Source organism: Ambystoma mexicanum, chromosome 3p, assembly GCF_040938575.1.
Source record: "Ambystoma mexicanum isolate Mex_15411 chromosome 3p, UKY_AmexF1_1, whole genome shotgun sequence".
Classification (NCBI taxonomy): domain Eukaryota; kingdom Metazoa; phylum Chordata; class Amphibia; order Caudata; family Ambystomatidae; genus Ambystoma; species Ambystoma mexicanum.
The window spans coordinates 311,352,159-311,376,362 of record NC_090925.1 but is presented as its reverse complement, the minus strand read 5'-3'; the positions used below and the strand labels follow the sequence as shown (position 1 = coordinate 311,376,362).

Below are 24,204 nucleotides of genomic sequence, written 5' to 3'. Positions count from 1 at the left end.
TCGTACGTGAATGTGGCTCTGTGTACCATGGGGGTACAGGGCGACACACAAGTAGTGGCTGGTCATTTCTTGCGGATGCAGCCCACAATGGTGATTAGTGTTTTGGAGTTCATGGCCTGATGGCTGTATGGGCTTGGTGTCTTTGATGTGCATAAATTGCTATTCTGATTTGGCCCGTGTAGCGTTTTTCTTTGCAAGTGATGTGGCATATGCCTATTTGGGGGGCGATGTATTGTGAGGAGATCTGCATTGGGTTCCAGCTTCGGGGTTTAGTTGCGTGGTACTGTACTGGGCGCGTTTGCCTACTAAGCCCGTGAGGTCAGGGATGGGGGCTGCCTATATGACAGTTTGAATGTTGTCATGCTCAGGGGCGGGGGATTGGGTTTTGTGTAACAGATGCCGGTCAGCCAGGTGGACTGGTGGAATGATGTGATTTTCGGAATGTTGCTGGGCACAGGTGCCTGTGTTTGCGTGCGTTTCTTGGTGGGGGACTGTGGTCATGTCCATTGGGATGGCTTCTGTATTCGTGCCATCTGTGACCTGCAGCTCCCATTGGCCCCTCTTGTGTTGCTTTTGTTCGTTGGCATGCATGGGTGCTTTGTACATTTCGATGGTTGCATTGTGACTTCATTGCACCTACCGGGAGTTGTACTTTGTGGGCAGGGAGCGGTGTACAGGCACTCAGTGGGGCCGTTTACGGTTGATTCGCGATGCCGTACTTCTCGCCATGGCGGAATGGTACATTCCGCCATGCCTGATGGCGTTAGGTACATGTCCGCTAGGGTCGGAATTGGCGTACCGTTGCACCATGGTGGTGTTTGCGGTTTGGCATGGCGCGCGCGCGCGTGCTTGGTGCAGTTAGCGTTGGCGTTCACTACGGTGTCGCTAATGGCTTCGTACTTTGCGGTGACGGGTCATAGTCGCACCGAGCGCTATTCGATGGCGGTATTGCATTTCCGCCATCGTTTTTCGATTTCCGCCAGGGTCGTAATGAGGGCCTGTGTATTGTTTCAAAAGGTTCCATAAAGCAATTTAAAAGCAAGCTAAAAAACATTTTTCATCAAACAAAGTCAATGACATTTAAAAACTAAATGTGCAGTTAAATCACAGCAGTCTTCAGTGGGTGGGACTTAGCCTTTATAAAGAAGCTTTTTAGCAGCCTTGAGGAGTTCCTAAAATATCTCTGAAGGCTACACCATGCTGAACCACAATGTGTCAGGGTATGAAGGACACCACTGGGCCACAATATCTTGAACTACTGCGTGTAATAAAAGCAGAATTAATGAGTAGGCCACAACTCTAACGCTAGTCTTTGGGCCTAAAAATGGCACTTTGAAAATTTTCCCAAATTCCTATTTTTAATGTTTCTTTCCATAAATTGGAGGCAAAACCAATTTACAAAGTTGAGCTACATTGGAAACAAGCAGAAAACAAATTTCAGATACGGTCACCCTGAGACACTAAACTGCTAAAGGGTTTAAAAATTGATGCTTTGCCAATTTTTTTAAATTCCAATTTTTTGACTGTTTCAAAGTTGTTGGGGCTAAAATAAGCCATTTTGTAAACATATATTTTTCTTTTCCATGGTTGAACCATTAGGAGACAGCATGATACATTTTTGTTAGGTTAGCCTGGGGGCACACTGAGTTGAGGTTGGTACTGAATTTTGACACAGTGTTCATATATAACATGTGTTGCCTCTCATACTTCTTTGGCCAGGATAAGTGGATCCATCAAAACACACAGGAAGGGTGAGAGGAATCTTCTGCAGAGGGATTTGATATTTTTTACCTGTGCTCTTTTTGATCTATGACTCAAGATCAGTTTTAAGCTGTTCTTAGTTAACTATCAATAGAAGCTATTGCGCTTTTGACAGAGTTTTGAACCCTTTCTACCTATTGGGTTATCAGCAGGTGGGCCTGCATGATCACACCAGTTCTCTGGGTTTCTGTTCCACAGCATCACAATTGTGAGTATGATTTTAGGTTAGCTACATAAACATCTGTGATTTGGTCATGGGGGATAGCTCAGGAGCAACGCACGCGTCTTGGCAGCAAGACAAACGCAGAGCAACACAGGTTTGATCCCCGGGTCCGCGCTTAGAAACCTATGGGTATTAACCACGTTATAAATAACCAATTATAGGGTTAATAGTTCTAGTTCTAACATTTTACTTCATTGCTATTATTAGGAACTGTATGTTAATTTACTATCCTATTTTTAATACTCACATATTATGTGAGCAGTCAGAAATGAGAGGCGGACACAAAGTGGTAGTATTTTCAACATCAAACATCTTTGTTAAAGGAAAGGGGTTGGATAAAGGCCTCTCTGTCCATATCCTAAAGAGAGTTTCCCTACTTAGGAAACTAAAACTAAACTAAAAGAACAGTCTGTGTATTGTCGTCAAAATTATATGAACTGTCCTAAGAAGTGTGAGGAAAAATGTCTCTGATTTAGGTTTAGCCCAAAGGGTGTTGAAATGTAAAGCGAATAGAGAAAAGTCTAACAAAAACAGTTTCTTCCAATGAAACATCCTTAGAAACAGAGGGTTATTCCCTTCCCCTGTATTAATTCAAGAAAGATGATGAAAATGTCTTTTGCCAAACAATGATTCCTTAAGAAGGGCAAGCACATCTCTTCCATATAACAATTTCTCCAGGCTGGCAAAAGTGTTTGTTTTCCACACCTATTGTTTCAAGGATGCTCTTTTACACAACTGTTTCACAGATACCAAAGTGTCTCTTTTACACAGCTGCTTCAAGGATGGCAAAGTGTCTCTTTTACAAACTGCTCCAAGGATGGCAAATTGTCTCTTTTACACAGCTGTTTCAAGGATGGCAAAGTATTTCTTTTACTCAGCTACTTCAAGGATGGCAAAGTGTCTCTTTTACAAACTGCTTCAAGGATGGCAAATTGTCTCTTTTACACAGCTGTTTCAAGGATGACAAAGTGTTTCTTTTACACAGCTGTTTCAAGGATGGCAAAGTGTTTCTTTTACACAGCTGCTTCAAGGATGGCAAAGTGTCTCTTTTACAAACTGCTTCAAGGATGGCAAATTGTCTCTTTTACACAGCTGTTTCAATGATGACAAAGTGTTTCTTTTACACAGCTGTTTCAAGGATGGCAAAGTGTTTCTTTTACACAGCTACTTCAAGGATGGCAAAGTGTCTCTTTTACACAGCTGCTTCAAGGATGGCAAAGTGTCTCTTTTACAAACTGCTTCAAGGATGGCAAATTGTCTCTTTTACACAGCTGTTTCAAGGATGGCAAAGTGTTTCTTTTACACAGCTACTTCAAGGATGGCAAAGTGTCTCTTTTACACAGCTGCTTCAAGGATGGTATAGTGTCTCTTTTACACAACCGTTTCACAGTTTCACAGATGACACCCTGGTATACTCCCCTGCCAGGAATTCTTCAATAGATTCTTTAGATCACCCTGCATACTCTCCTCCCAGGTGTCTCTTTGCAATGTTCTTTTCTTTATATACTTTAAGTGGATTCCCTGGTGCACTCCTTTGCCAGGAATACCATTTTGGGGTTTATAGATCCCCTGGTGTACTCTCTTGCCAGGTATCTTACTCCCCAAAAGGCACTGTTCCAGATATATCTCATTTATCAGGACTTCTTACAATGTTCTCTTTGTTTCCCAGTATAGCACCGTTATACTCCTGCACTGTCTATACGTCATTTGCTTTGGATACTTTGTGTCCCATGCTTCCCCATATGAGCATCCGACATATAAAGACTTGTTCAAGTTCTGTCTGTTAACTTCTTTATCAGTGTTTATTTGCTTATTGCAATGGTTGCTCAACGTTCCCCATATGAACCTCTTGTATATGGAGACTTGTGCAAATCATGTCTTTCAGCTTCTTCCTTAACATTCATCTGCTCATAGTTACATGTGCTCCAACTTTCCCCATAATGAAATTGCAAGCATGAGGAATTGTGCAAATTCTGACTTTGCATTTTACTGGGTTGGTATTCAGAATGCACTATCAATTGGCCCTACGGTTCCCCAATTCACTGGTGTTTCATTGTGTTTCCGACTCGTGGCACAATGCAGCGGTGAAGTCTTAGCTCAGGAATGGCATCTCCTGCTTAGCAGAACCTCTTCCAGCTCCCCCGCTAGCCTCACACTTACTTGCCAGAAAAGTTGCTGGTGTTTGGTAGACCCACGTCCTTGACAGCCTTGTTGCGGTTGCTGGTACCTTTGCTGCTGTTCCCCGTAGTCTGCCACACTCCCCCTGGGCCTCTTGCTTCTCCGGTAATCTGTGCTGACAAGCGGCAGCTTGAGAACCCCTGCCTTTTTCAATTCCCAGGTGTCTGCCTTCACCTGTGGCCCTCTTCCCGCTTTGCCCACGTTGCTTTTCTTCACTCTGCTTCCATTTGAAAGTGAAAACCATCTTTAAATGCAGGTGATCCACATTGCAACAACTAATCTGCATGTTTAGTTTAGGGTTTCCTGTACTCCATGTTGACTCTGTGTCCCTCTTCTTTGTGTCAGTATTTGAGGCAATATGGAAGTAGGAGTCCATAGGATTAATAGGTCATCCAAAGTGATTTTGTTTGAGATTTGTATTTATTTAAAGCCATCACAGACCGGAGATGTTATGTGAGTGGTATGTACATATGAGGTGTGAATGGTATTCAACATATGATATTGTTTAGGTATTATAGGGTCTTCATCATTTATAAGGGAAGGATACCACGTCTCTCCCAATGGGGCCACCCCATCTTTCAGACAGCCATCTCCTCCCTCATAATACTACCCCCAGGTTCAGGATCAGGTAGCGGCTGCCATTCCCTGGCCACACAGGAAGGGATTCCAAGTCTGGGATCAGTGATGACTCAATTATCTCTACAAGACAATAAATATAGGTAAATGCTAAACAAGAGAATGAGAGCATTATTCATGTGTTTCGATTTATGAGTAGAAAAGACGCCATATTGGAATTGCAAACAGATTTTGCCTTAGTGATAAAACTGTGTGGGGAAGATATTGATAACATCTAAGGTTTATCATTGAAGGTTGAAAGGCATTAATACATAGATTCACCCAGAAGGTACACCCATAACAATATTACTGTCCAACAGTAAGCCTGCCAGGTGCTCAAGGGTAGGGTTTTTTCTTGAGCAAAAGCGCAGAAACACAACCTTCTCCAGAGCCTTGCTTTGGGTACAGAATTACTCTTTGCCACAAAACCTGCCATTGCCCCAGGGGGGCATTTAGACCACCTTTGGGGTGGGGGGTTATCCTCCCTCATGAAGGGTATGATGAAAATCATGTCAATCTTATTCACTTGTGGTGTTGCAGTTAACTTTCTATCAAGGCATACACTGAGATTGTGGACTTGATCAGCAGGTTCCGGAGGGGATGCTAAACACGCATGCCACATACTGCCATTCCAGATGCATGGCCACATCATGATCTTGGTTGCAGCTGCATTGCATTTTAAATATCTTTTATCTACACAGATGCTGACCGAACACATATAGCGATTCAAGTTAGATAAAGTGGAAGGTCCCTTATAAACTAAACACAGAAGGGTTTGTGTGTGGTTTGCATACACAAACAAGGTAATTCCATAGAAATGAAGCAATTTAGCCCAGGGCTATAAATATAAGTTATGCTTTTTTTCTTCCCAATTTTTCAATTTGATTCATTCCATTTGTTTTCATTATTTACCTATGTTTGAAAAATGCAGATTCATTTTCATTCAAATTTGTTACTTTTTGAAGAAAAAAGATTATCCTTTGTTTACATTCAATATTGTGGTTAGTTGTTTAGGCTAACACCCTCTGTAGTCAGTTATTTGAGCTAGATGTTCTGAGATTCTCAAAGGCCTTACAGTGCTGCCTATGTAGATCTTGGAACATATGCATATGACAGCATATATTGTGAAGCTCGTATTGCAGTTCATGAAATCCATGATTGTGCATACTTTACCATTGGGTAATCTGATTTCTTTTTTGCTGTTTTCTGCGAATTTGCAATAGTTACATTGTCCACTGCAAATGAACTGCAATACGAGCTACACAATATATGCTGTCATATGCATATGTTCCAAGATCTACATAGGCAGCTCTGTAAGGCCTTTGAAAATCAGAATCTCAGAACATCTACGCACCATTAGAAACAGAGACATAAGATAGCCGCTTGAGAAACACTTTGCATCTGAACATCCAGATAACAACATAGAGGGTATTAGATTTTTCGGGATTGAACATGTCAAGATAAGCCAGAGAGGAGGAAACAGGGAGAAAAAACTCAGTCAGCATGAAGCGAAATGGATATGCATTCTAGACTGTTGCAATCACGGATCAAATTTTGACACAGAAATAGGCCACTTTTTCTAGACCAAGTGTGCAACCAAAAGTTATTTCTATGATGGAACATGTAATGACCGGTTTATCTTAATTTGTATGTGTATTTTTATTATTATTTTTATTTCTTTCACATATTTTTTTCACCATATATTAGCGTGCAAGACTGACCAGCACAAATATGACATAGGACCTAACCTTAGGATTCTAAAATATTTTTCCATTAAGCTAATATAAATTAGTCCGTACCTAGATTCGGGCCAAATTAAGCCCTTCTCATCCAGCAATCCATATAAATGAAAATACAGAGAATTCTCGTATTAGGGTTCACAAAATCACAATCAACAACATCCACCCGATCCAAAATGGCAACCGGGAGGCGTACGCAGCGTCTGGAGCGTCGTGACGTCATCACGCAGTGTCGCAACGCTCCAGACGCAACATTTAGAGCGGCTATTTTGGGGGATGCATCGGACAATCAAATACGATGCATCTCCCCAAAATCGTGCCAGAATTGAGCAGGATAAAAGCCGTAAGGAACTAAGGTGAGCCCAACAATGCCAATGCAATACAGGAAAATTAGCTAGAGAAATGCTACTTACATTTTTTACACAAAAGATTTTCATTTTTGCTACTTTATAGAGCATGAGTGGTGAATTGCCAAACCGGCAACTCTTGACTATGCAGGCAACAAAGGAATGCACCTAGGAAACGTATCACATTTTCAAGCATATCACAAGTAAGTAGCATTGTCTATGTAATTATTCAATGACATTGGACATTTAATGAAAGCAGGGCTTACACAAACCATGGTCATAGACAACCCTTTTCTTTCTCTTGTTCCCTTTTTCCGTAGAACTGCATTAATGGCAACACAGACAGTGTTCTCATAAATAAAAGCTACCTAAACCCCTCCTGAAGAACCATGCAAAACATAGCATGGTGAAACACGTGTAGAGGGTGTCAGCTCAAATAACCGACTACAGAGGGTGTTAGCCTAAACAACTAACCACAATATTGAATGTAAACAAAGGATCATCTTTCATTCCGCAGACCACTATGGACAATACAGTAGACATATTTACACTAGCAGTGGAAAAAGATCTAAGAAAAGTCTACACACAGAATCAACAAGACAAAAGGAAGCACAATAACCTCACCAAGAAAGAAAAAATTGCAATTTCGAATCTCAGTAAAAATGACAACATTACAATAAAAGAGGCCGACATAGGAGGTAAATTAGTCGTTTTGAATACCCAGGATTATATAAAAATGGTGGAAAAACATCTGAATGACACAACTTGCTATAATAAACTTAAAGATAACCCTCTACCTACGATCATGGCAGAATGGAACCAGATGATTACAGACTGGTATTAGAATGGACTTCTCTCAGAAGAAGAATTAGACTTTCTGAAGACCAAACACCCGGTACTTGCCACAATCTACTTCTTACCTAAAATACATAAAAGTTACCTAACAATACCTTCTAGCAGACTGATAATTAATGGCATAGGCTCAGTTACAGAACCCATTTCAGCATATATCGATCGTTTTCTACAACCGCTGGCAGCAAATCTAGCATCATTCGTACAGGACATAAAACATATCATACAACAGTTGGAACTCATAAATTGGGAAGAAAATTACAGACTAGTCACCTTTGATGTTACATCTCTGTACACCAGCATACTGCATTTGAAGGGCATGGAAACAACAGATACTTTCTAAAAGCACGATCCATCTCATATCTAGAACAGAACAACATGATACTCGAAATGTTGAATTTCGTTCTACACAGCAATATATTTCTGTTCAATAACATCATTTATAAGCAATGCCAAGCACCGCCATGGGAGCCAAATTCGCACTTCCCTATGCGAACCTGTACATGGGCAGCTTTGAACTAAAACATGCCTTGCTGCACAAAGCATTCACAGATGATCACAACATTGTATTTTGGGGCAGGTACTTAGACGACATTTAGGTAATATGGAATGGCAATCAAGCAACCCTGCTAGACTACCACAAATATCTCAATAACAACAATTATAATATTAAACTCACCATGGAAGAAAGCATTAATCGGATTCATTTCCTGGATTTGGAATTATACATTGAGAACAACAAAATTCAAACAACACTCTACACAAAACCAGCCGCAGGTAACAGCATTCTTCATGCCCACAGTAATCATCCACCACACACAATCAAAAATATACCCTATGGAGAATTCATCAGAATCAAACGCAACTGTACCCAAGAGAATGAAATGAATAAACACATGGAGACAGCAACCCTGAAATTTCAAAAAAGAGGATACAACAAGAATCAATTGAAAGCAGCATCAACCAAAGCGAAACAACGCAATCGCAAAGATCTTTTACAGAACAAAACTAAAGATGGGCAAACAGACGAACAAGAAAATAAAATTAGATTCGTTACCACTGACAGTACGGACAACAAGATATTGAGGAAGATACTCAATAAACATTGCAATATACTCAAACTGGACATTGATCTTAAGAATTTTGTTGAAGACTATCCCCTCATTACTTACCGGAAAGCCCAAAATCTAAAACAAATCTTATGCCCATCACACTTCACATCAGGTGTATGGTCAAAAGGCAAAACCCAACTATGGTCACAAGACAAGCTAAAAGGTTTTTTCAAGTGTGGACAATGTAACTATTGCAAATTCGCAGAAAACAGCAAAAAAGAAATCAGATTACCCAATGGTAAAGTATACACAATCATGGATTTCATGAACTCCAATACGAGCTACACAATATATGCTGTCATATGCATATGTTCCAAGATCTACATAGGCAGCACTGTAAGGCCTTTGAAGAATCTCAGAACATCTACGCACCATTAGATACAGAGACATAAGATACCCACTTGGGAAACACTTTGCATCTGAACATCCAGATAACAACATAGATGGTATTAGATTTTTCGGGATTGAACATGTCAAGATAAGCCAGAGAGGAGGAAACAGGGAGAAAAAACTCTGTCAGCATGAAGCGAAATGGATATGCATTCCAGACTGTTGCAATCACGGATTAAATTTTGACACAGAAATGGGCCACTTTTTCTAGACCAAGTGTGCAACCAAAGTTATTTCTATGATGGAACATGTAATGACCGGTTTATCTTAATTTGTATGTGTATTTTTATTATTATTTTTATTTCTTTCACATATTTTTTTCACCATATATTAGTGCACAAGACTGACCAGCACAAATATGACATAGGACCTAACATTAGGATTCTAAAATATGTTTCCATTAAGCTAATATAAATTAGTCCGTACCTAGATTCGGGCCAAATTAAGCCCTTCTCATCCAGCAATCCATATACATGAAAATACAGAGAATTCTCGTATTAGGGTTCACAAAATCACAATCAACAACGTCCACCCGATCCAAAATGGCAACCGGGAGGCGTACGCAGCGTATGGAGCATCGTGACATCATCACCCAGCGTCGCAACGCTCCAGACGCAACATTTAGAGCGGCCATTTTGGGGGATGCATCGGACAATCGAATCCGATGCATCTCCCCATAATCATGCCAGAATTGAGCAGGATAACAGCCGTAAGGAACTCAGGTGAGCCCAACAATGCCAATGCAATACAGGAAAATTAGCTAGAGAAATGCTACTTACATTTTTTACACAAAAGATTTTCGTTTTTGCTACTTTATAGAGCACGAGTGATGAGTTGCCAAACCGGCAACTCTTCACTATGCAGGCAACAAAGGAATGCACCTAGGAAACATCATTTTCAAGCATATCACAAGTAAGTAGCATTGTCTATGTAATTAATCAATGACATTGGACATTTAATGAAAGCAGGGCTTACACAAACCATGGTCATAGACAACCCTTTTCTTTCTCTTGTTCCCTTTTTCCGTAGAACTGCATTAATGGCAACACAGACAGTGTTCTCATAAATAAAAGCTACCTAAATCCCTCCTGAAGAACCATGCAAAACATAGCATGGTGAAACACGTGTAGAGGGTGTCAGCTCAAATAACCGACTACAGAGGGTGTTGGCCTAAACAACTAACCACAATATTGAATGTAAACAAAGGATAATCTTTTTTCTTCAAAAAGTAACAAATGTGAATGAAAATGAATCTGCATTTTTCAAACATTGGTAAATAATGAAAACAAATGGAATTAATCAAATTGAAAAATTGGGAAGAAAAAAAGCATAAGAAAATTGAATGAAGTAATTCTGTATAATTTTCTTTTTGAATACAATTCTGATTTGGAGCGCAACAAGTGGAGTCTTTGTGGTTCTTCCTTCTTTACATACCACTCCTGACATTGGTCAGTCGCAATGTCCTAAGCTCCACATGCAGCAAACAAATAGTTCAACAAAAGCACCGACATTATCTCAGAATACCAAGGTAACTCGCTACAGTTGCAAACAGGCTGAACCAATTTCCCAATTACCTTGTATAAATATAAGTTAAACAATATTTCAGATATATTTGCATCTTTAGGGACTGCACACAGACTCTAATGAAGAGAGGATTCAAAACCTCCTAGTGAACCATCAACTATCCATCTGATGTCATCAGACACCAAAGCCAAGACCCTCTTGGTGCTCATCCCTCGGTGGGAGTTTACTTGATTAGGCTATAGTTTGAGCACAAGTTGAATTTTTTAATCAAACACGCCAGAGTTCTAAACTAGATATTGAAAAGCTAAGGAGAGTAAAATCTCTGGAGGACAGCATACAGTATCTGGAGGGATGTGAACTAACCCAAATTCACCTTAAAGGAGCAGTTTTGTGGCTGGTAACTGTTTTATTGTCATTCCCTGGGTTCCCATCAGAGTATGGAGGTGGGTTAGGAGAATGGAGTGTTTGACAGTACCGTACACCACTGATAGATCAAATAAGATCAATCTACCTGGCTGGGTCACCTCTAGTGAGATCGGTCGAAGACAGAGGATGTGGAACGTAGACACGGGAGCCGCGCATGCAAGAGAGCACACGACTACAACTAAGATATGGATACAAGCTAAGGAGACCGATGAACAGAGGAGATCTCCAACTTTGGGTACACCCAGTGTGATAGGAAAAGATTATCTGCCAGCCTGGAAATCTGGAGCAAAGAATCATACAAACAGAACTACCGACACCCCATTTGCAGATCTGAGCAGCACATGATGCTGCACGAATTCTGGCCTTATTTTGCAAAGACAACAGAGCTTTGAATTTTAACTTTGATCTTCCCGTTCCGGAATGGCCCACAGACTTTGGGATTCAGTTACCGACTCCTGTGAAATATAGCCGGGTCTACCAACAGGACGCCCTGAAGAAGGTGGTTGTAAATGTTTTACATAACCCACCGAAACTTGAGTACACTAAAGGAAACGTTGAAGACAAATCTGGTTTAGACGCCAGTTTCCACATAGTGTGAGACTTTGACCTTAACACATAGGCAATACAAAGATATCTTGTAAGTCCAAGACCCAGACTCCATATATCATATGGACTAGGAGGGTAGTTTAGATACCCCTGGTAAAAACATAAAGGACTTGTGACTTTGGGAAGGTGCGCATTTTAGAAGCACATGTCAGTATGTAAAATGGTTTCTTCTCTTGCTTCCTGAAATAATAAGTCGCACAATAAGTTACAGTTGATATGATTTGGGAGATTTTTTGATCTGAATACCATAAGATGAATGTGATTTCTTGTTTACACTTTATGTGTGTGTTACTGTGAATAATTGGTGTTGCAATATATGCCTTTCTTGATTGAGATCTGAATATTAGAAGATGAATGTGATTTTTTTGTTTACATTTTACGTATATGTTATTGTGAATAATTGTTGTTGTACTATATGTTTTTTTCTGATTGATTTTTACCTTATAAAACATATATAATTGTATGTCTGGCTTAAGCTTGTCTTTTTTCATTATATGGCTTAGGCAAAATGAGTATAAGAAGTGTGAAAAGTTCACTTATAGTTCCCTTGTCCTCAATTGCCTGACGCTAGAAGCAAGGACAAGGAAGGAACAACATTGTGCACTCATTGAGTATTGGAGTGGCACAACTGAGTGATTCACTTATGAAGTGTACAAACACGGATAGGTGACATTCTTTTGGTTTGGGTCACCACTAATGGCTTAAGGGTGTCCTCCTTATTGTCCACCAGGGAGGATTTGGCTCATCTGGCCATCACAATATTGATGGTCGATGATGGTCGATTCAGAATGCTGGTCATTTCATATACAATTCTGAAGTTGTGTTTCAATTCTTTTTATGATGTTTCAAATAAAAGATAATGTGGTGATTGATCTGAAATTGGTTACATTTACAGTGTCAGAAATGGCTTTTTTCCACGATTTAGTGATTGTGGCAGATCTTACAGAGAGAGGGGGCTCTTCAAACTCCAATAGTAGGTTTGTCATTTAGTAATACTGAGATGATGATTTCTTTGAGCCCTTTGGTTAGATGGGCTGAAGATGAGTGACCTTGGGCTTTAAGGTTTTCATTTTGTTTACCCATTTGGTATGGTCTTCCCAAGATATGGGAGACATCTCTGTGAATATTTGTGAGGGTTCATTGTTTATTTGTTTGTTTGTTTATTTATTTGATATAGCGCGCAAAACCCAGAGGTAACAGGGCGCAACAGAGAACAGAGGAGTAAGTATACCTAAAGACTTGGTTACAGGGTAGGAAACAGTTTGGTGAGGAGAGCATTACATTACTTACAGGGTCTGTTAAGTAGGCATATATACAAATATACATACAGTATTGTACATTTAGCAGGTCAGTTTATATACATATATACAGTGAGGTAGGCTAGGTGCAGGGGAATTGTTCAGTCATGGGATCGTTGGAGGGTAACCAGGTGAGGGTGTTTCGCCTAAAACTGTAATAGGATTGGTCAGTTCTGATGTTGAGAGGGAGGGCATTCCAGTGTTGGGCTGCCATGACAGGGAAGCTGCTACTGCCTGTTTTTTTCTGTCTGAATTTGGGTACCTGTAGGCAGTAAGCGTTGGTCATCCTCGTGGGTCTGGTGGAGGTTCTTTTTACTATTCTGGTTGCCAGGTAGGGGGGGGGGCAGCGTTGTTTAAGCATTTGAAGGTGAGTGATGCTGTTTTGAGTGAGATGCGGTCGCAGATTTTGAGCCATTTGTGTTCTCTTCTTTTGTTGGATATGTGTTCCTTGTGTGGTAGGTTAAGGGCTGTCATTGAAAAGGCTGGGAGAGTTATTACAAAGAGGAACATTCTGCTTAATGGATTCCCCCTCATTCCTCAAGTGCTGCACTGTGATTTCTATGTGAAGTAAGGGAGACAACCTCTTGAGTGGCATTAGATAGTTCTACTTAAATCCAGAAGGTATGAGGTTGAAGGTTTGAGCTGTTTTGTTGGGGGCCTCCTGTTTTCTGGCATGGAAGAATGTCTTTGTTCTACTAAATAGTCTTTGTATAACCTGTGGCATGGATAGCACACACCAGTCTCTCATATTAGAGGTCCATTTATTTCAGCTATGTTCTAGTGTCTTGCTTATCCCTTAAACTCAGCAAATGTACCATCACGCCATTTAATTGACACCTTCCTGTCTGCTCTGGGTTATTTTTGGCAATGTGGGGAGCATCTAAGCTGTTGAAAATTCCACTGTGGAAAGCTTTCTAGTTCAGACATTTATGATTCTTGCAAATAAAGGTCAGCAAAAACGATGGATTTATGCCTCCTCGGTGACCCTCCTTTATGGTCTGAACAGGACCCTCTATTTGTGTTGTTTTCTTCATGTTTTGGATAGTAAGAGGAGTGTGTTAACGTCTCTGTGGGTAATCAATGGTCTATCCAAAAGAGGTTTTAATTTCTGAAATATGAACAATGAGTGGGAGCAATACATCCAAAATGTGTCCAAACTTGTGAGTGGACCCATTTATCAGTTGGGTAAACCCAAATCCAACATATTGATCCACAGTACAGATTCTGATGTATTGTCTTTATTGTCGATTTATAGGTTTATTTTATTTATTTTAATGTTATTAATCATTTGTAAGGTGCTTTATACAACAGAATTGTGTTTGAAAGCGCCACAAGACTAAATGGGAGGGGAACAATGGAAATAAAACAGTGGCAAGAAAACAAAAAAGTAACAATAATATATATACAGTCGTGGTCCTACTAGGCCTTGTGGCATTTGGCCGTGCAAGTGCATTGAAGAGAAGTGCAAGGCAGGGGAATGGGAAGGGGAAGCTTAGGAGTGGACAAGTGCTGGAGGAGGGCAAGGAGGAGCACCTAATGCTAGGTGAGGTAGCCTAGACCCACAGGTCGGTTCATAGCATTGGATAGTGATGATTTGAGGTTTCACCAGTCTTCAATTAAGGAGACATGGTGCGCTGGTGGTCTATATACTACCACCACCGAGATGGCTATGCTAGCACTGAGCATGTATTTGATGACTATGTTTTTACTCCAGTAGGAAGCTTCACTTCTTAGAATATTAAATGTGTTGTCTGCAGGCCAGGCCTAGGAGACTCTCCCTCCTGGTATAATAATCCTGTAAAGGTAATGGATTTCTAAGCCTTACAGGACTAGAGAGGATGAAGTTTTCAAAGAGGTTGTGAGTAAACCAGGTGTAGGTGATGGCTTGGAAGTTAATGGTGCGCCTTGCTAGCTATTGAGGATGTTTGATGCATTTTCCGGTGCTGAACCACTATTTATCATTCCAGTGGCATCTGTGTTAAACGTTTGGTAGTTATTCAGGTTTTGATTTCTTGCCCTGATTGTAGTTTCATACTTGGTGGAAGGAGTCTGGTCTGGATAATCAATCCCAATGTGGAATTTGTGACAGATGAATTTGGTTTCAAAGAGTGGGGGATTGGTGATCCATGCATGCAATGTACATCGCTTAGGTTATTTGGTGTTGGTTGGTTTAGGTTTGGCAATTAGTCAAGGGCTTGGGACATTCTGATGATGGTCATTTAGGATTCCTGATGTGAGGTGGTGGAGTAAGTTGGGGTTATCATATTTTCATCATCAGGATCATGATTTTTATGTAAGCATTGACCTCACAGTCTGTAGAGCTTACGACATTAAAGGGAGCTTGTGGTATTGTAGGCGCTATTCAAACCGTAGAGGGATTCATTTGGAGGACAGATTGGTTCAAAATATAAACCTTTGTTTGATAGCATTGCATGAATTAAGCACTTGGCAAAAGATCTAAGTGTTTTGGCTATGGCATGGACTTTTACCAGCACTCATCCACTAACCCTGGAGTCAGGATATTGGACATCCTGTAACTATCCTGGCTACTCCTGGAACAGTCTTCAGTGACCTTATTTCCTGATTTGTGAGGCATGTGGCGAGATACGTCCATCAAGACTCAGAAACACAGAGTGAAGAGGGGAGGCAAGGGCTGGGTTCCAATGGACAGTGAGTGGTCAGGATACTGAACTTGGATGAGTAGGTGGGTTGAATTTTACAAGTGCCAAGTAGAATATATAGCCAGACTGGTGAGAGGTGTGAGGGGGTCTGGCCTAGGTCTAAGAGGGCAGGATGAGCAGCTATAGATTACAAAATATATGCTTTTTAAGATGGGAGTAGGCTGTTATGCTTAGTGTTTAAGTGCTACTTTCTGGGAGACAAGTCTGGTATGGACTTGAGCAGTACAGGGTGGGTTTTAAAGACTTGAGGACACCGTGGTGTTGGGTATTCTACTGAAGTCTAAGACTAGAATCATGTTATGTATTATGTTCATTCCCTGTGACACGCACAATATGACTCAATCCTCTCTATGCACAGCCCCTATAAGGAGACTCCTGGCCAGATTATGTGTACTATGTTGGGCATTACTATTTCTTTTGGTCTAGTGGTAGGTTAGAAGGGGGCACATTTTGAATCTGATCACATAAAAGTTAGGTTTTGAAGCACATATTTTGGAGAGATTTACTTTTGCAGTGGTTTGCACACATTATACATGCACCTCTATATACTACACCACTGAGTCACAGGTGGCAGAGGAGTCAAAGAACCTAGATTACAGAATGTGCCCCTGGCCCCAGAGGCTGTGCTTACTTTCCCCTTATCTCTTCCTCTGGACACTGGGCTAGGTCCATGGCATAGCCCAGGACTAGAAGGGATTAAGACACAGGCATGCCCTCTATTATGTTTCAAAACCCTGCTCGGACAATGATAAACCATCCCCACCACTTTGCACTAACACTGCTCTACAAAGGTGCAAGAAAAAGTACTTGTAGTAAAAATTAGTACTGTCAGAAATTCTGTACAGGTCATCACATGTGATCAAAGAAATGGTGCTAATCTTTAGAAAATGTATGTACAGTTTGTGTGCTCCTCCCTCCCCCCCTGGGAGAAGACAGTGAGGGTAGATGAGAAATCGGGAGAGGAATCAGGATGAGTTGGATATCGAGGAGGACAGGTGGCAGTGGCCAGTTATATTGGGGCCTGACACAGAGATTCCAGGGAAGGAGATGACTACGCTGCACCCCACAGAATCTGCCACAAGGCTTCCTAAGTGTCCATTCTTCTCTCTTCAGTACATTTGCCTGCAGAGGCCAACATTGAAGTGATAGTTGCAATGAAGGAGAGATAGGGGAGGACTGCTGTTTCAGGTACCCTCTCTCTACCTCACCCTAATTTCTGTAGAAACACGTGGAAGAACCAAAGAAAGTAGCGCATAGTGCTTTGGATGGCAGGTGGGTGCTTATTTATTTATTTATTTTCTTATTAGTACAACTCCAGGCACATCACATAGTTTGCTCCAGGAGGCCCTGCAAAAGAGAGGTAGTAAGCAAACTGCTTACTAAGCACTAGAGAAAATATGAGTTTTATGAGATTTCTAAAAGCAAGGTGATTGGAGGTTGAGTGTAAGTTACTTGGCAGTCGTTTGAAGAGGGAGGCTTCAAGTTCAGAGGGGATGCATGATAGAAGGCTAGATGATCGTAAGGCCTAGAAGAAGGTCCGGTGTAGGAAAATCATCTGTGGTTGAGAGGAGAGGGGTACGCACATCATTTGCTTTTGACGAAGTTTGGGAATGTGCCATTTAGGGATTTTTGGTTTCGGCAAAGGAGTGTGAATTGTGAGCATTGCATTATGGGAAGCCTCTGGAGGGACTTGACACTTGGCTTGAGGCGGTGCTGTCTGGGCCACCTAAATATAGATCTGGCCATGCGTCTTTGGATGACTTGTTATTTCTGTATCAAATAATTGGGCTGACCAACAAAGATAGCATTGCAATAATGTAGAGTAGCCAAAATAGCAGAACAGTGGCAACGTTTTGAGAAAATACAGGTTGTATTGTTCTGATGACTCTCAGCTTGAAGATGGAGTAAGCAGGAATTTTGTAGATGTACGTTGCTAGAGATGGGTAACTGTTGAAGACAACTTCCTATTATTGGTCGGTTGAGGAGAATCACCTAAATGTGTGTACCAAGGTACGGTTGGAGGGCGAGATGATTGCCCAGAGAGAAGATTTTTTTGTTTAGAGTCATTCAGGCAGAATGATTTGCATAACATGCAGGTGTTTATAATGTTGAGTTGCTAAGGAACTCTACGGAATTCCTCAAAGGTTTGGTCTACCCTAAAATAAACACGGATGTCATCTGCATAGGATTGAAAGCAAAGGATAAAGCGTTTGATTAAGCTGGCAAGTGGTTTTGACATAAATGTTGAAAAGAAGCAGAGAAAAAGGCAGAGCCATTGGAACGCAACGAGATAATGTGGACGTAGAGGAAGAACAATTTGGCAGTATGTTATTGATCTGCTCTCAAGGAAAATATGGGTTTTATTCCTAATCTCTGAGATTGAGGAGAGCCTCCAAATCAGGTTGTGGTGATGTACTGTGGCAAATGCGGCAGAGAGGTGAAGGAGGATCCTAGTAGCGGACTGCTGGTTTTCTTAAGTCTGGTTCTTAAGAGATCCTCACAGATGTAGATGAGGGTAGTTCCAGTACCTCTAACTAGGTGGAAGCCAGACTGTTGGTTATCCCGGATAGTATCAAATTCTAGATGGTGCTGCATTTTTCCATGAATGTTGCCAGTGTGGGAAGGTTGGCAGTGGATCTGTAGATTGCAGGATTCTTGGCATCAGATTGTACTTTTTTAGGTAGAGGCCTGATAATTGCCTTCTTGAGGCAAACACAAGCATTTGAGTAGTTAGCCAGGAGCTGACCAGCAATGAGTTGTCCAGGAGTAGAAATGTGACATGTGCTTTGATAAAAGAAAATCAAGACAGAAATCAAGTGAAGGAAAGGAGGCTTTGGGGCTCCTGATGACTTTGAGGATATCTTTGCCTGAGACCTTCGATAAGGATGGAGCTGCAATCAGGAGGATGTCCTGGTGGAGGAGGTTTGCCAGGCTATTGCTCCTGATTTTGCAAACCTGATCTTTGGAGGATTTGTGAATAATGTCACAGATGCATTGGGAGTGATGGTCAGTGGAGGAGAGGGGATTGTATGATGTTTGTTTGAGAAGTCTGATGAGCTCAGCAGGACTATTCAGTGGTTCCAGCGTTTTCAGCAGAGATATTTATTTCTTATAAATTGTGGCGTGAAGGAGCTACTTTGCCGCCTTTGGATAGATATTTTGTCTCCTTTGTGCTTTACATATGTGGTATGTTTGTACCCTTGGTCTAACAGTCCTCTTCTCCTCTCCTAGGAGCTACGGATCCTGACCTCGCTCTACTCTCTGAGCCTCTCCTTGGCCTGCGAGGTGAACAGGACGGCGCCCCACCGCCTGGAGAGGGCTGTGTACCAGGTGGCCCTCAACATTGGCACTCTGCTCACCAGTAATTGCCAGATGATGGAGCAGGTAAGAACACACCTATCACTTCAATGTAACAATCCCTCCCAAAATGATATGTCATCAACACGTGGAAAGACAGGCCAGGTTATGATGTAACTCTAGCCCCAGTTAAAACATCAGGCTCCGATTGTAACAAATTCTGTCAGTGAAACAAATTACCATAACAATAAATCTGATTTTTTAGGCCAACTGGGCACTGACTCTAAAATGTTGAAAATGCAAAGGAAGAGTCACATTCATCTAAAGCCTGACATATGATTAACTCTTCGTTGGCCATTCCATCCTTTCAGAAAATGGCCTGGTGTGTGACTAACAGTAAGCCAGGGACACTGTACTCTAGTCCTGGGCTGCACTTTCACTTTGATTTAGTTCATTGAAGTGAACCAAGGCTAAAGGGCCCCTAATGCAGACGATGGTGAAATGAAATCCCAGGATTTGGGCCCAGAGTCAGCACATGGAGACATCTAGTAGTGTTAAAATAACTCTGCCCTAGGCCATTCAACAATCCAGGGGAGAATATGACATGTGTCGGACTCTGCCCTAGCCCAATCAACAATCCAAGGGGGATTTGACATGTGTCGGACTCTGCCCTAGCACAATCAACAATTCAGGGGAGAATAAGACATGTAACTGACTCTGCCCTAGGCCAATAAAAAATTAAGGGGGCAATATGACATGTGACTGACTCTGCCCTATACGATTCAACAACCCAGAGGGGAATGTGACACGTGTCTGACTCTGCCCTAGCCCAATCAACAATGCAGGGGAGAATATGAGGTTTAGTGGTGTTTGATCGTCTGATAATTAATTGCGGCAAATTGTCCGAAAAGAAACTGCCTGCATGCGATCAATTATCAGAGGATCAAACCTCAAACCAAATGCGCTCACCCCAATTCCCACCCCCACCCCTATTTACCTGTTTGCTCGCCGCCAGGTCCCCTTCGCTCCTGCAGCATCAGATCTGTCCCTCTAACGTAGGTCGGATCTGACACCGCAAGGTCCCTTTTTCTTCTTTTTTGTTTTGTTTTGTTTTCGTTGGTCCCCCCTTCCCATGTTGAGTAAGCAGGGGACACCCCTGCTACCACCCAAGGCAAATACATACAGATCATGGGGAGCGGGGGGCAACCCCACAACCCCCACTCTACATGTTCGATATGTATTAGCCTAATTGTTTGTTTTTAATCCATCAAATGGTACTGACCGAATTCGGTCAAATGTACCACTCAATCAATTGAAAACGAACAATTATGCCAGTACCGAATATGACAAGTGACTGACTCTGCCCTAGCCCAATTAACAATCAAGAGGAGAATATGACATGTGACTGACTCTGCCCTATCCCAATCAACAATCTAGGGGAGAATATGGCATGTGACTGACTCTGCCCTATCCCAATTAACAATCAAGGGGAGAATATGACATGTGACTGACTCTGCCCTAGACCAATCAACAATCCGGGAGAATATGATATGTGACTGACTCTGCCCTTCCCCTAGTGGACAACCAGAGAAGTGGTTACATCTGCACTAGCCCTGGTGGTACAGCGTGCATTTGTCTTGCATCAACGTGTAGTTAGCTCCAATTCTTTGGAGACCTGCCTTTTTTCCAAGGTGTTTTTTCACCATCTCTTCTTCCGGGAGGTGCGAATGGCAGACAGAAATAGTTGTCAGAAGCACCTGCCTAGCATTGCTCTCCTTAGCAGAGCAATATCAACAGGACCGCTGGTTGCTGATTCTGGTCAGAAGCTGTTCTCACCTTGAGCACTGGGCGGAGAAACACTCCCCTCCCCCTTATTCAAGGGGATTCAGAATAATGGCCACTTCCCAGTCATACATTAAGGGCCTCATTACACGGTAGGCGGTAGGGGTTTACTGGTACCGGTGCCCTTACCGGTACCGGTAAACCCCTACCGCCTTACTAGGAGTTCCCTTTGCGGGACCCGACTTTAACGGCTGGTTTTACCAGCCGTTAAAGTAGGGTGCCGCAAAGGGACCTCAGAGCTAATTACGGTACCGCAATTTGCGGTACCGTAATTAGCACCTTCCCCATTCCCATTATGCCCTATGGGGGCAAAAATGGGAATGGGGAAGAGCCTTGGTGAATGGGGAATTACCGCCCCGCTCACCTTGGAGTAGGGCGGTAATTCCACCATCCACCAAGGCGGATACGGTAAAATACCGGCAGCAACCATGGCGCTATTAGCGCCATGGTTACCGCCTACTGTGTAATGAGGCCCTAAGAGTCTAAATTGAGTCCGCGGATCTTATGCGGTATTAACCGCTCAGTGTGATTATTTGTGAGCAGGGCTACATGGAGGTATACTCAATAATAATGAGATGTTATTTATATAGCGCCTTCGCCAAAGTGCCTTACCTAGAACATATGTACATATAATATAACCCAACCGAAGCTGGTCCTCATTTATAGACCCTGGAAAGATGAAAGGCTGAGTTGGCCTTGCCGGGATTCGAACTTGGGAACTGCAGATCACACACAGATCACCTCAGGGAGCGCTCAACCCACCTGAGCTATCTTACCAGTTTAAGAATAAACAATTTTACAATTAAAAGAGACTGGGGGATTTGTCAGATGTACTCCTTGCAGCGACTGTCCCGAGGAAGGTTGTGACGAAGGTTCCGGGAAACATTATTAACATTTTTAGGGGTCTTCGTAAGCCACTGCGTAAAGCAAAGCCTCGAGGCTTAGTGCAACCATTTTGCCACATCGTTTTCAGAGTTTTGGTCTGTTCACGTGCTGGTGCATTTTACCGTAACAATTTTTAGATACATAATACATTCCTAGATTCTAGGTGAGAGTGTATTTTTTTTAATTGTTATTATCAATAAGCTCCATCGAATTTGTCCATGTTTGGCCAGCTTGTTTTTTTTCTCTTTCTCCTTTATCGGAGTGATGTCCGGGATTACGCCACTCCCAACTGCACTCCCTCCTACCCTCACCCCTAATTGCTTTTGAACCCTTTTACCCTCTGCCTAACATGTTTTTTAGCTGGTCGATATGTTGACAAAGTTATGAAACGCCCTTACCCTGCTATGTAGAAGGCCGAAACTAGTTCTTCACGCCAATTAAAGTGGCATGTGATCTGCGTCACTTCCATCTTCCCTCTAGAATTCTACGGTTTATTTAAAGTTAGTTCCGCTCAGGTTGGTATCACCCACTTTTGCTGAATGGTAGTTTCATCGATATTTTTTTGCCTTATTTTTTGCTGCTTTTCTTACAACATAAAATGGAGATGGTAAATTGGGGTAAGGTATATCGTAAAGGGTAGTGGGCAAGGGCGTTGCTAGGGGGGGCTAAAGGGGCTACAGCCCCTGATCTTTTGGTTGTAGCTCCGGATAGAATCTCAGGAGCTACAGCCAAAAGACTAGTTAGCCCCCAGTCCCAACAGTACTGACATCAGCTTAGCCCCGGGTCTTTTCCAGACCTAGCAACTCCCGTGGTAGTGGGGCTGGAAGAACGGGTGCGCGGGGTGTCTCGACCTACCCCCGCTGTTTGTGGTTTATAAAAGAGGCAACATCGGCCCAAAATAATTTGGAAGAATTGCCATTTGGCAAAATAAATTCGGTAATCGTTACAGATCCCTGAGACTCCAGTGGGAATGGGGCGTGGGCCCCTGCCGCCATCTTCTTTGCATTTGGAATCTAGTCTTCTGCTGCACATGCTCAGGGGGTCGGTGTGCCTTGAATTTGCCAAGTCTGTGTCAGAATCAGACCTGACAAAGGCAAGGTTAATGGGGACCTCGCATGGCCATGCCCCCTTCTTGAAACTTAGTAAACTCACTTACTGACTCTAGAACTTTCCAGCCTTAAAGAAGCAATCCTACAACTGTGTTGGCTAGGCCACCCCAAGTCTAAGGGGGATAGCTCAGGGGCAACGTGATTGCCATGGAAGCAAGACGATGGTGAGCACCACGGGTTTGATCCCTGGTCCGTGCTTAGAAACCTCTGGGTATTAAGCGCGTTACAAATAACCAATTGCAATTACTCTGTCCTCTGTGGAGGCGAAGGCCACACTCTTCAAGTGCTTTAACTCATGCTAGGGGGAACATTTAAAAGCGTGTTCCTTTATATACGAATGTCTTTGTAGTGGTTGGGGTCATTCTCAACCAAGAGGCACAGGGAGGGGATGACGCTGTGTTTTCAGCTCCCCAGGAGGGTCTACTTTCTGTGTCTCTGAGGGCTTTTTAGAAAAGCAGACGAGAAGGTACTGTGGCCAAAATCTTAACAATGACTGTGCTGGGGTGCTACCTGTAATCACTGGAAGAGCCAGTGAAATGTGGGCACGCCCCCCAAAGAAAAGGAAGCTGGGACTTTCTCTTACTCTTCTCATTGTGTGTTCTTTGGTGATTTTTTTCAGCAACACAGGAAAGAGAAGAATTCTGGGTGTAAAACACTGAAAGTAAAATCAAAAGCATCGAGCGAGGTGCCCACACCACTGAGAAGGAACCGGAAGCGTCAGCGGAGGAGGATTGCGCAAGCTATTGAGAACATTACAGGCTGCTGGGAAAGGCTGTACCACCTGCACTGTACAGGCTGTGCGCGGCATAGCACCTAGCAGCGCCCTCTACTCAGCCCGATGGACTCACCTGAGTGAGCGCCTCCCAGTGTGCCCATGCGCAAAGGGCATTGTGGGAATGTTATACCAGTGCAAGGTGGACCTCTAGTCAAGGGAATAATGTATGTTTCTGTACTCATAACATGCCCCACCTTACTTTGCTTTTCGGTTTTGGGGGCTTGGCCTTGTGGCTACTGTGTGACTGATTTTGGTGAGAGTGGGGAGTGATTCATTGTAGACCCCATCGGACCATGTTCTGATCCCAGAGTGCAGGGAGAAGGGACCCTGCGGTGGGGCGAGAGGCCAGGTCCAGGAAGAACGACTACATGGCACTCATGGGCTAAATAAGGGACTTGTACTGCCCAATCGAACGAGCTGAGTGGAGTGCTTCCAAGGACTTTGGGAAAACAAGGTAACAGGTAATAGAAACCAACAGGCCACGGGTGCCATTTTGCCTCCTATCAGGAAAACTCCTCCATGATCCTACAGCTAAGAGGGCTGG

At 42.5% G+C, this 24,204-nt stretch overlaps 1 protein-coding gene across 1 annotated transcript in view; it reads left to right on the top strand.

Moving 5' to 3' along the window:
• Positions 1–23,702, top strand: part of C3PH20orf204 (chromosome 3p C20orf204 homolog) — a 68,292-nt gene extending 44,590 nt beyond the window's left edge. The window contains exons 4-5 of the mRNA XM_069650114.1: positions 18,984–19,136; positions 23,505–23,702. Coding sequence (XP_069506215.1) covers positions 18,984–19,136; positions 23,505–23,702 — 351 coding nt within the window. The remainder of the gene's footprint in view (positions 1–18,983; positions 19,137–23,504) is intronic.
• Positions 23,703–24,204: the final 502 nt, after the last annotated feature.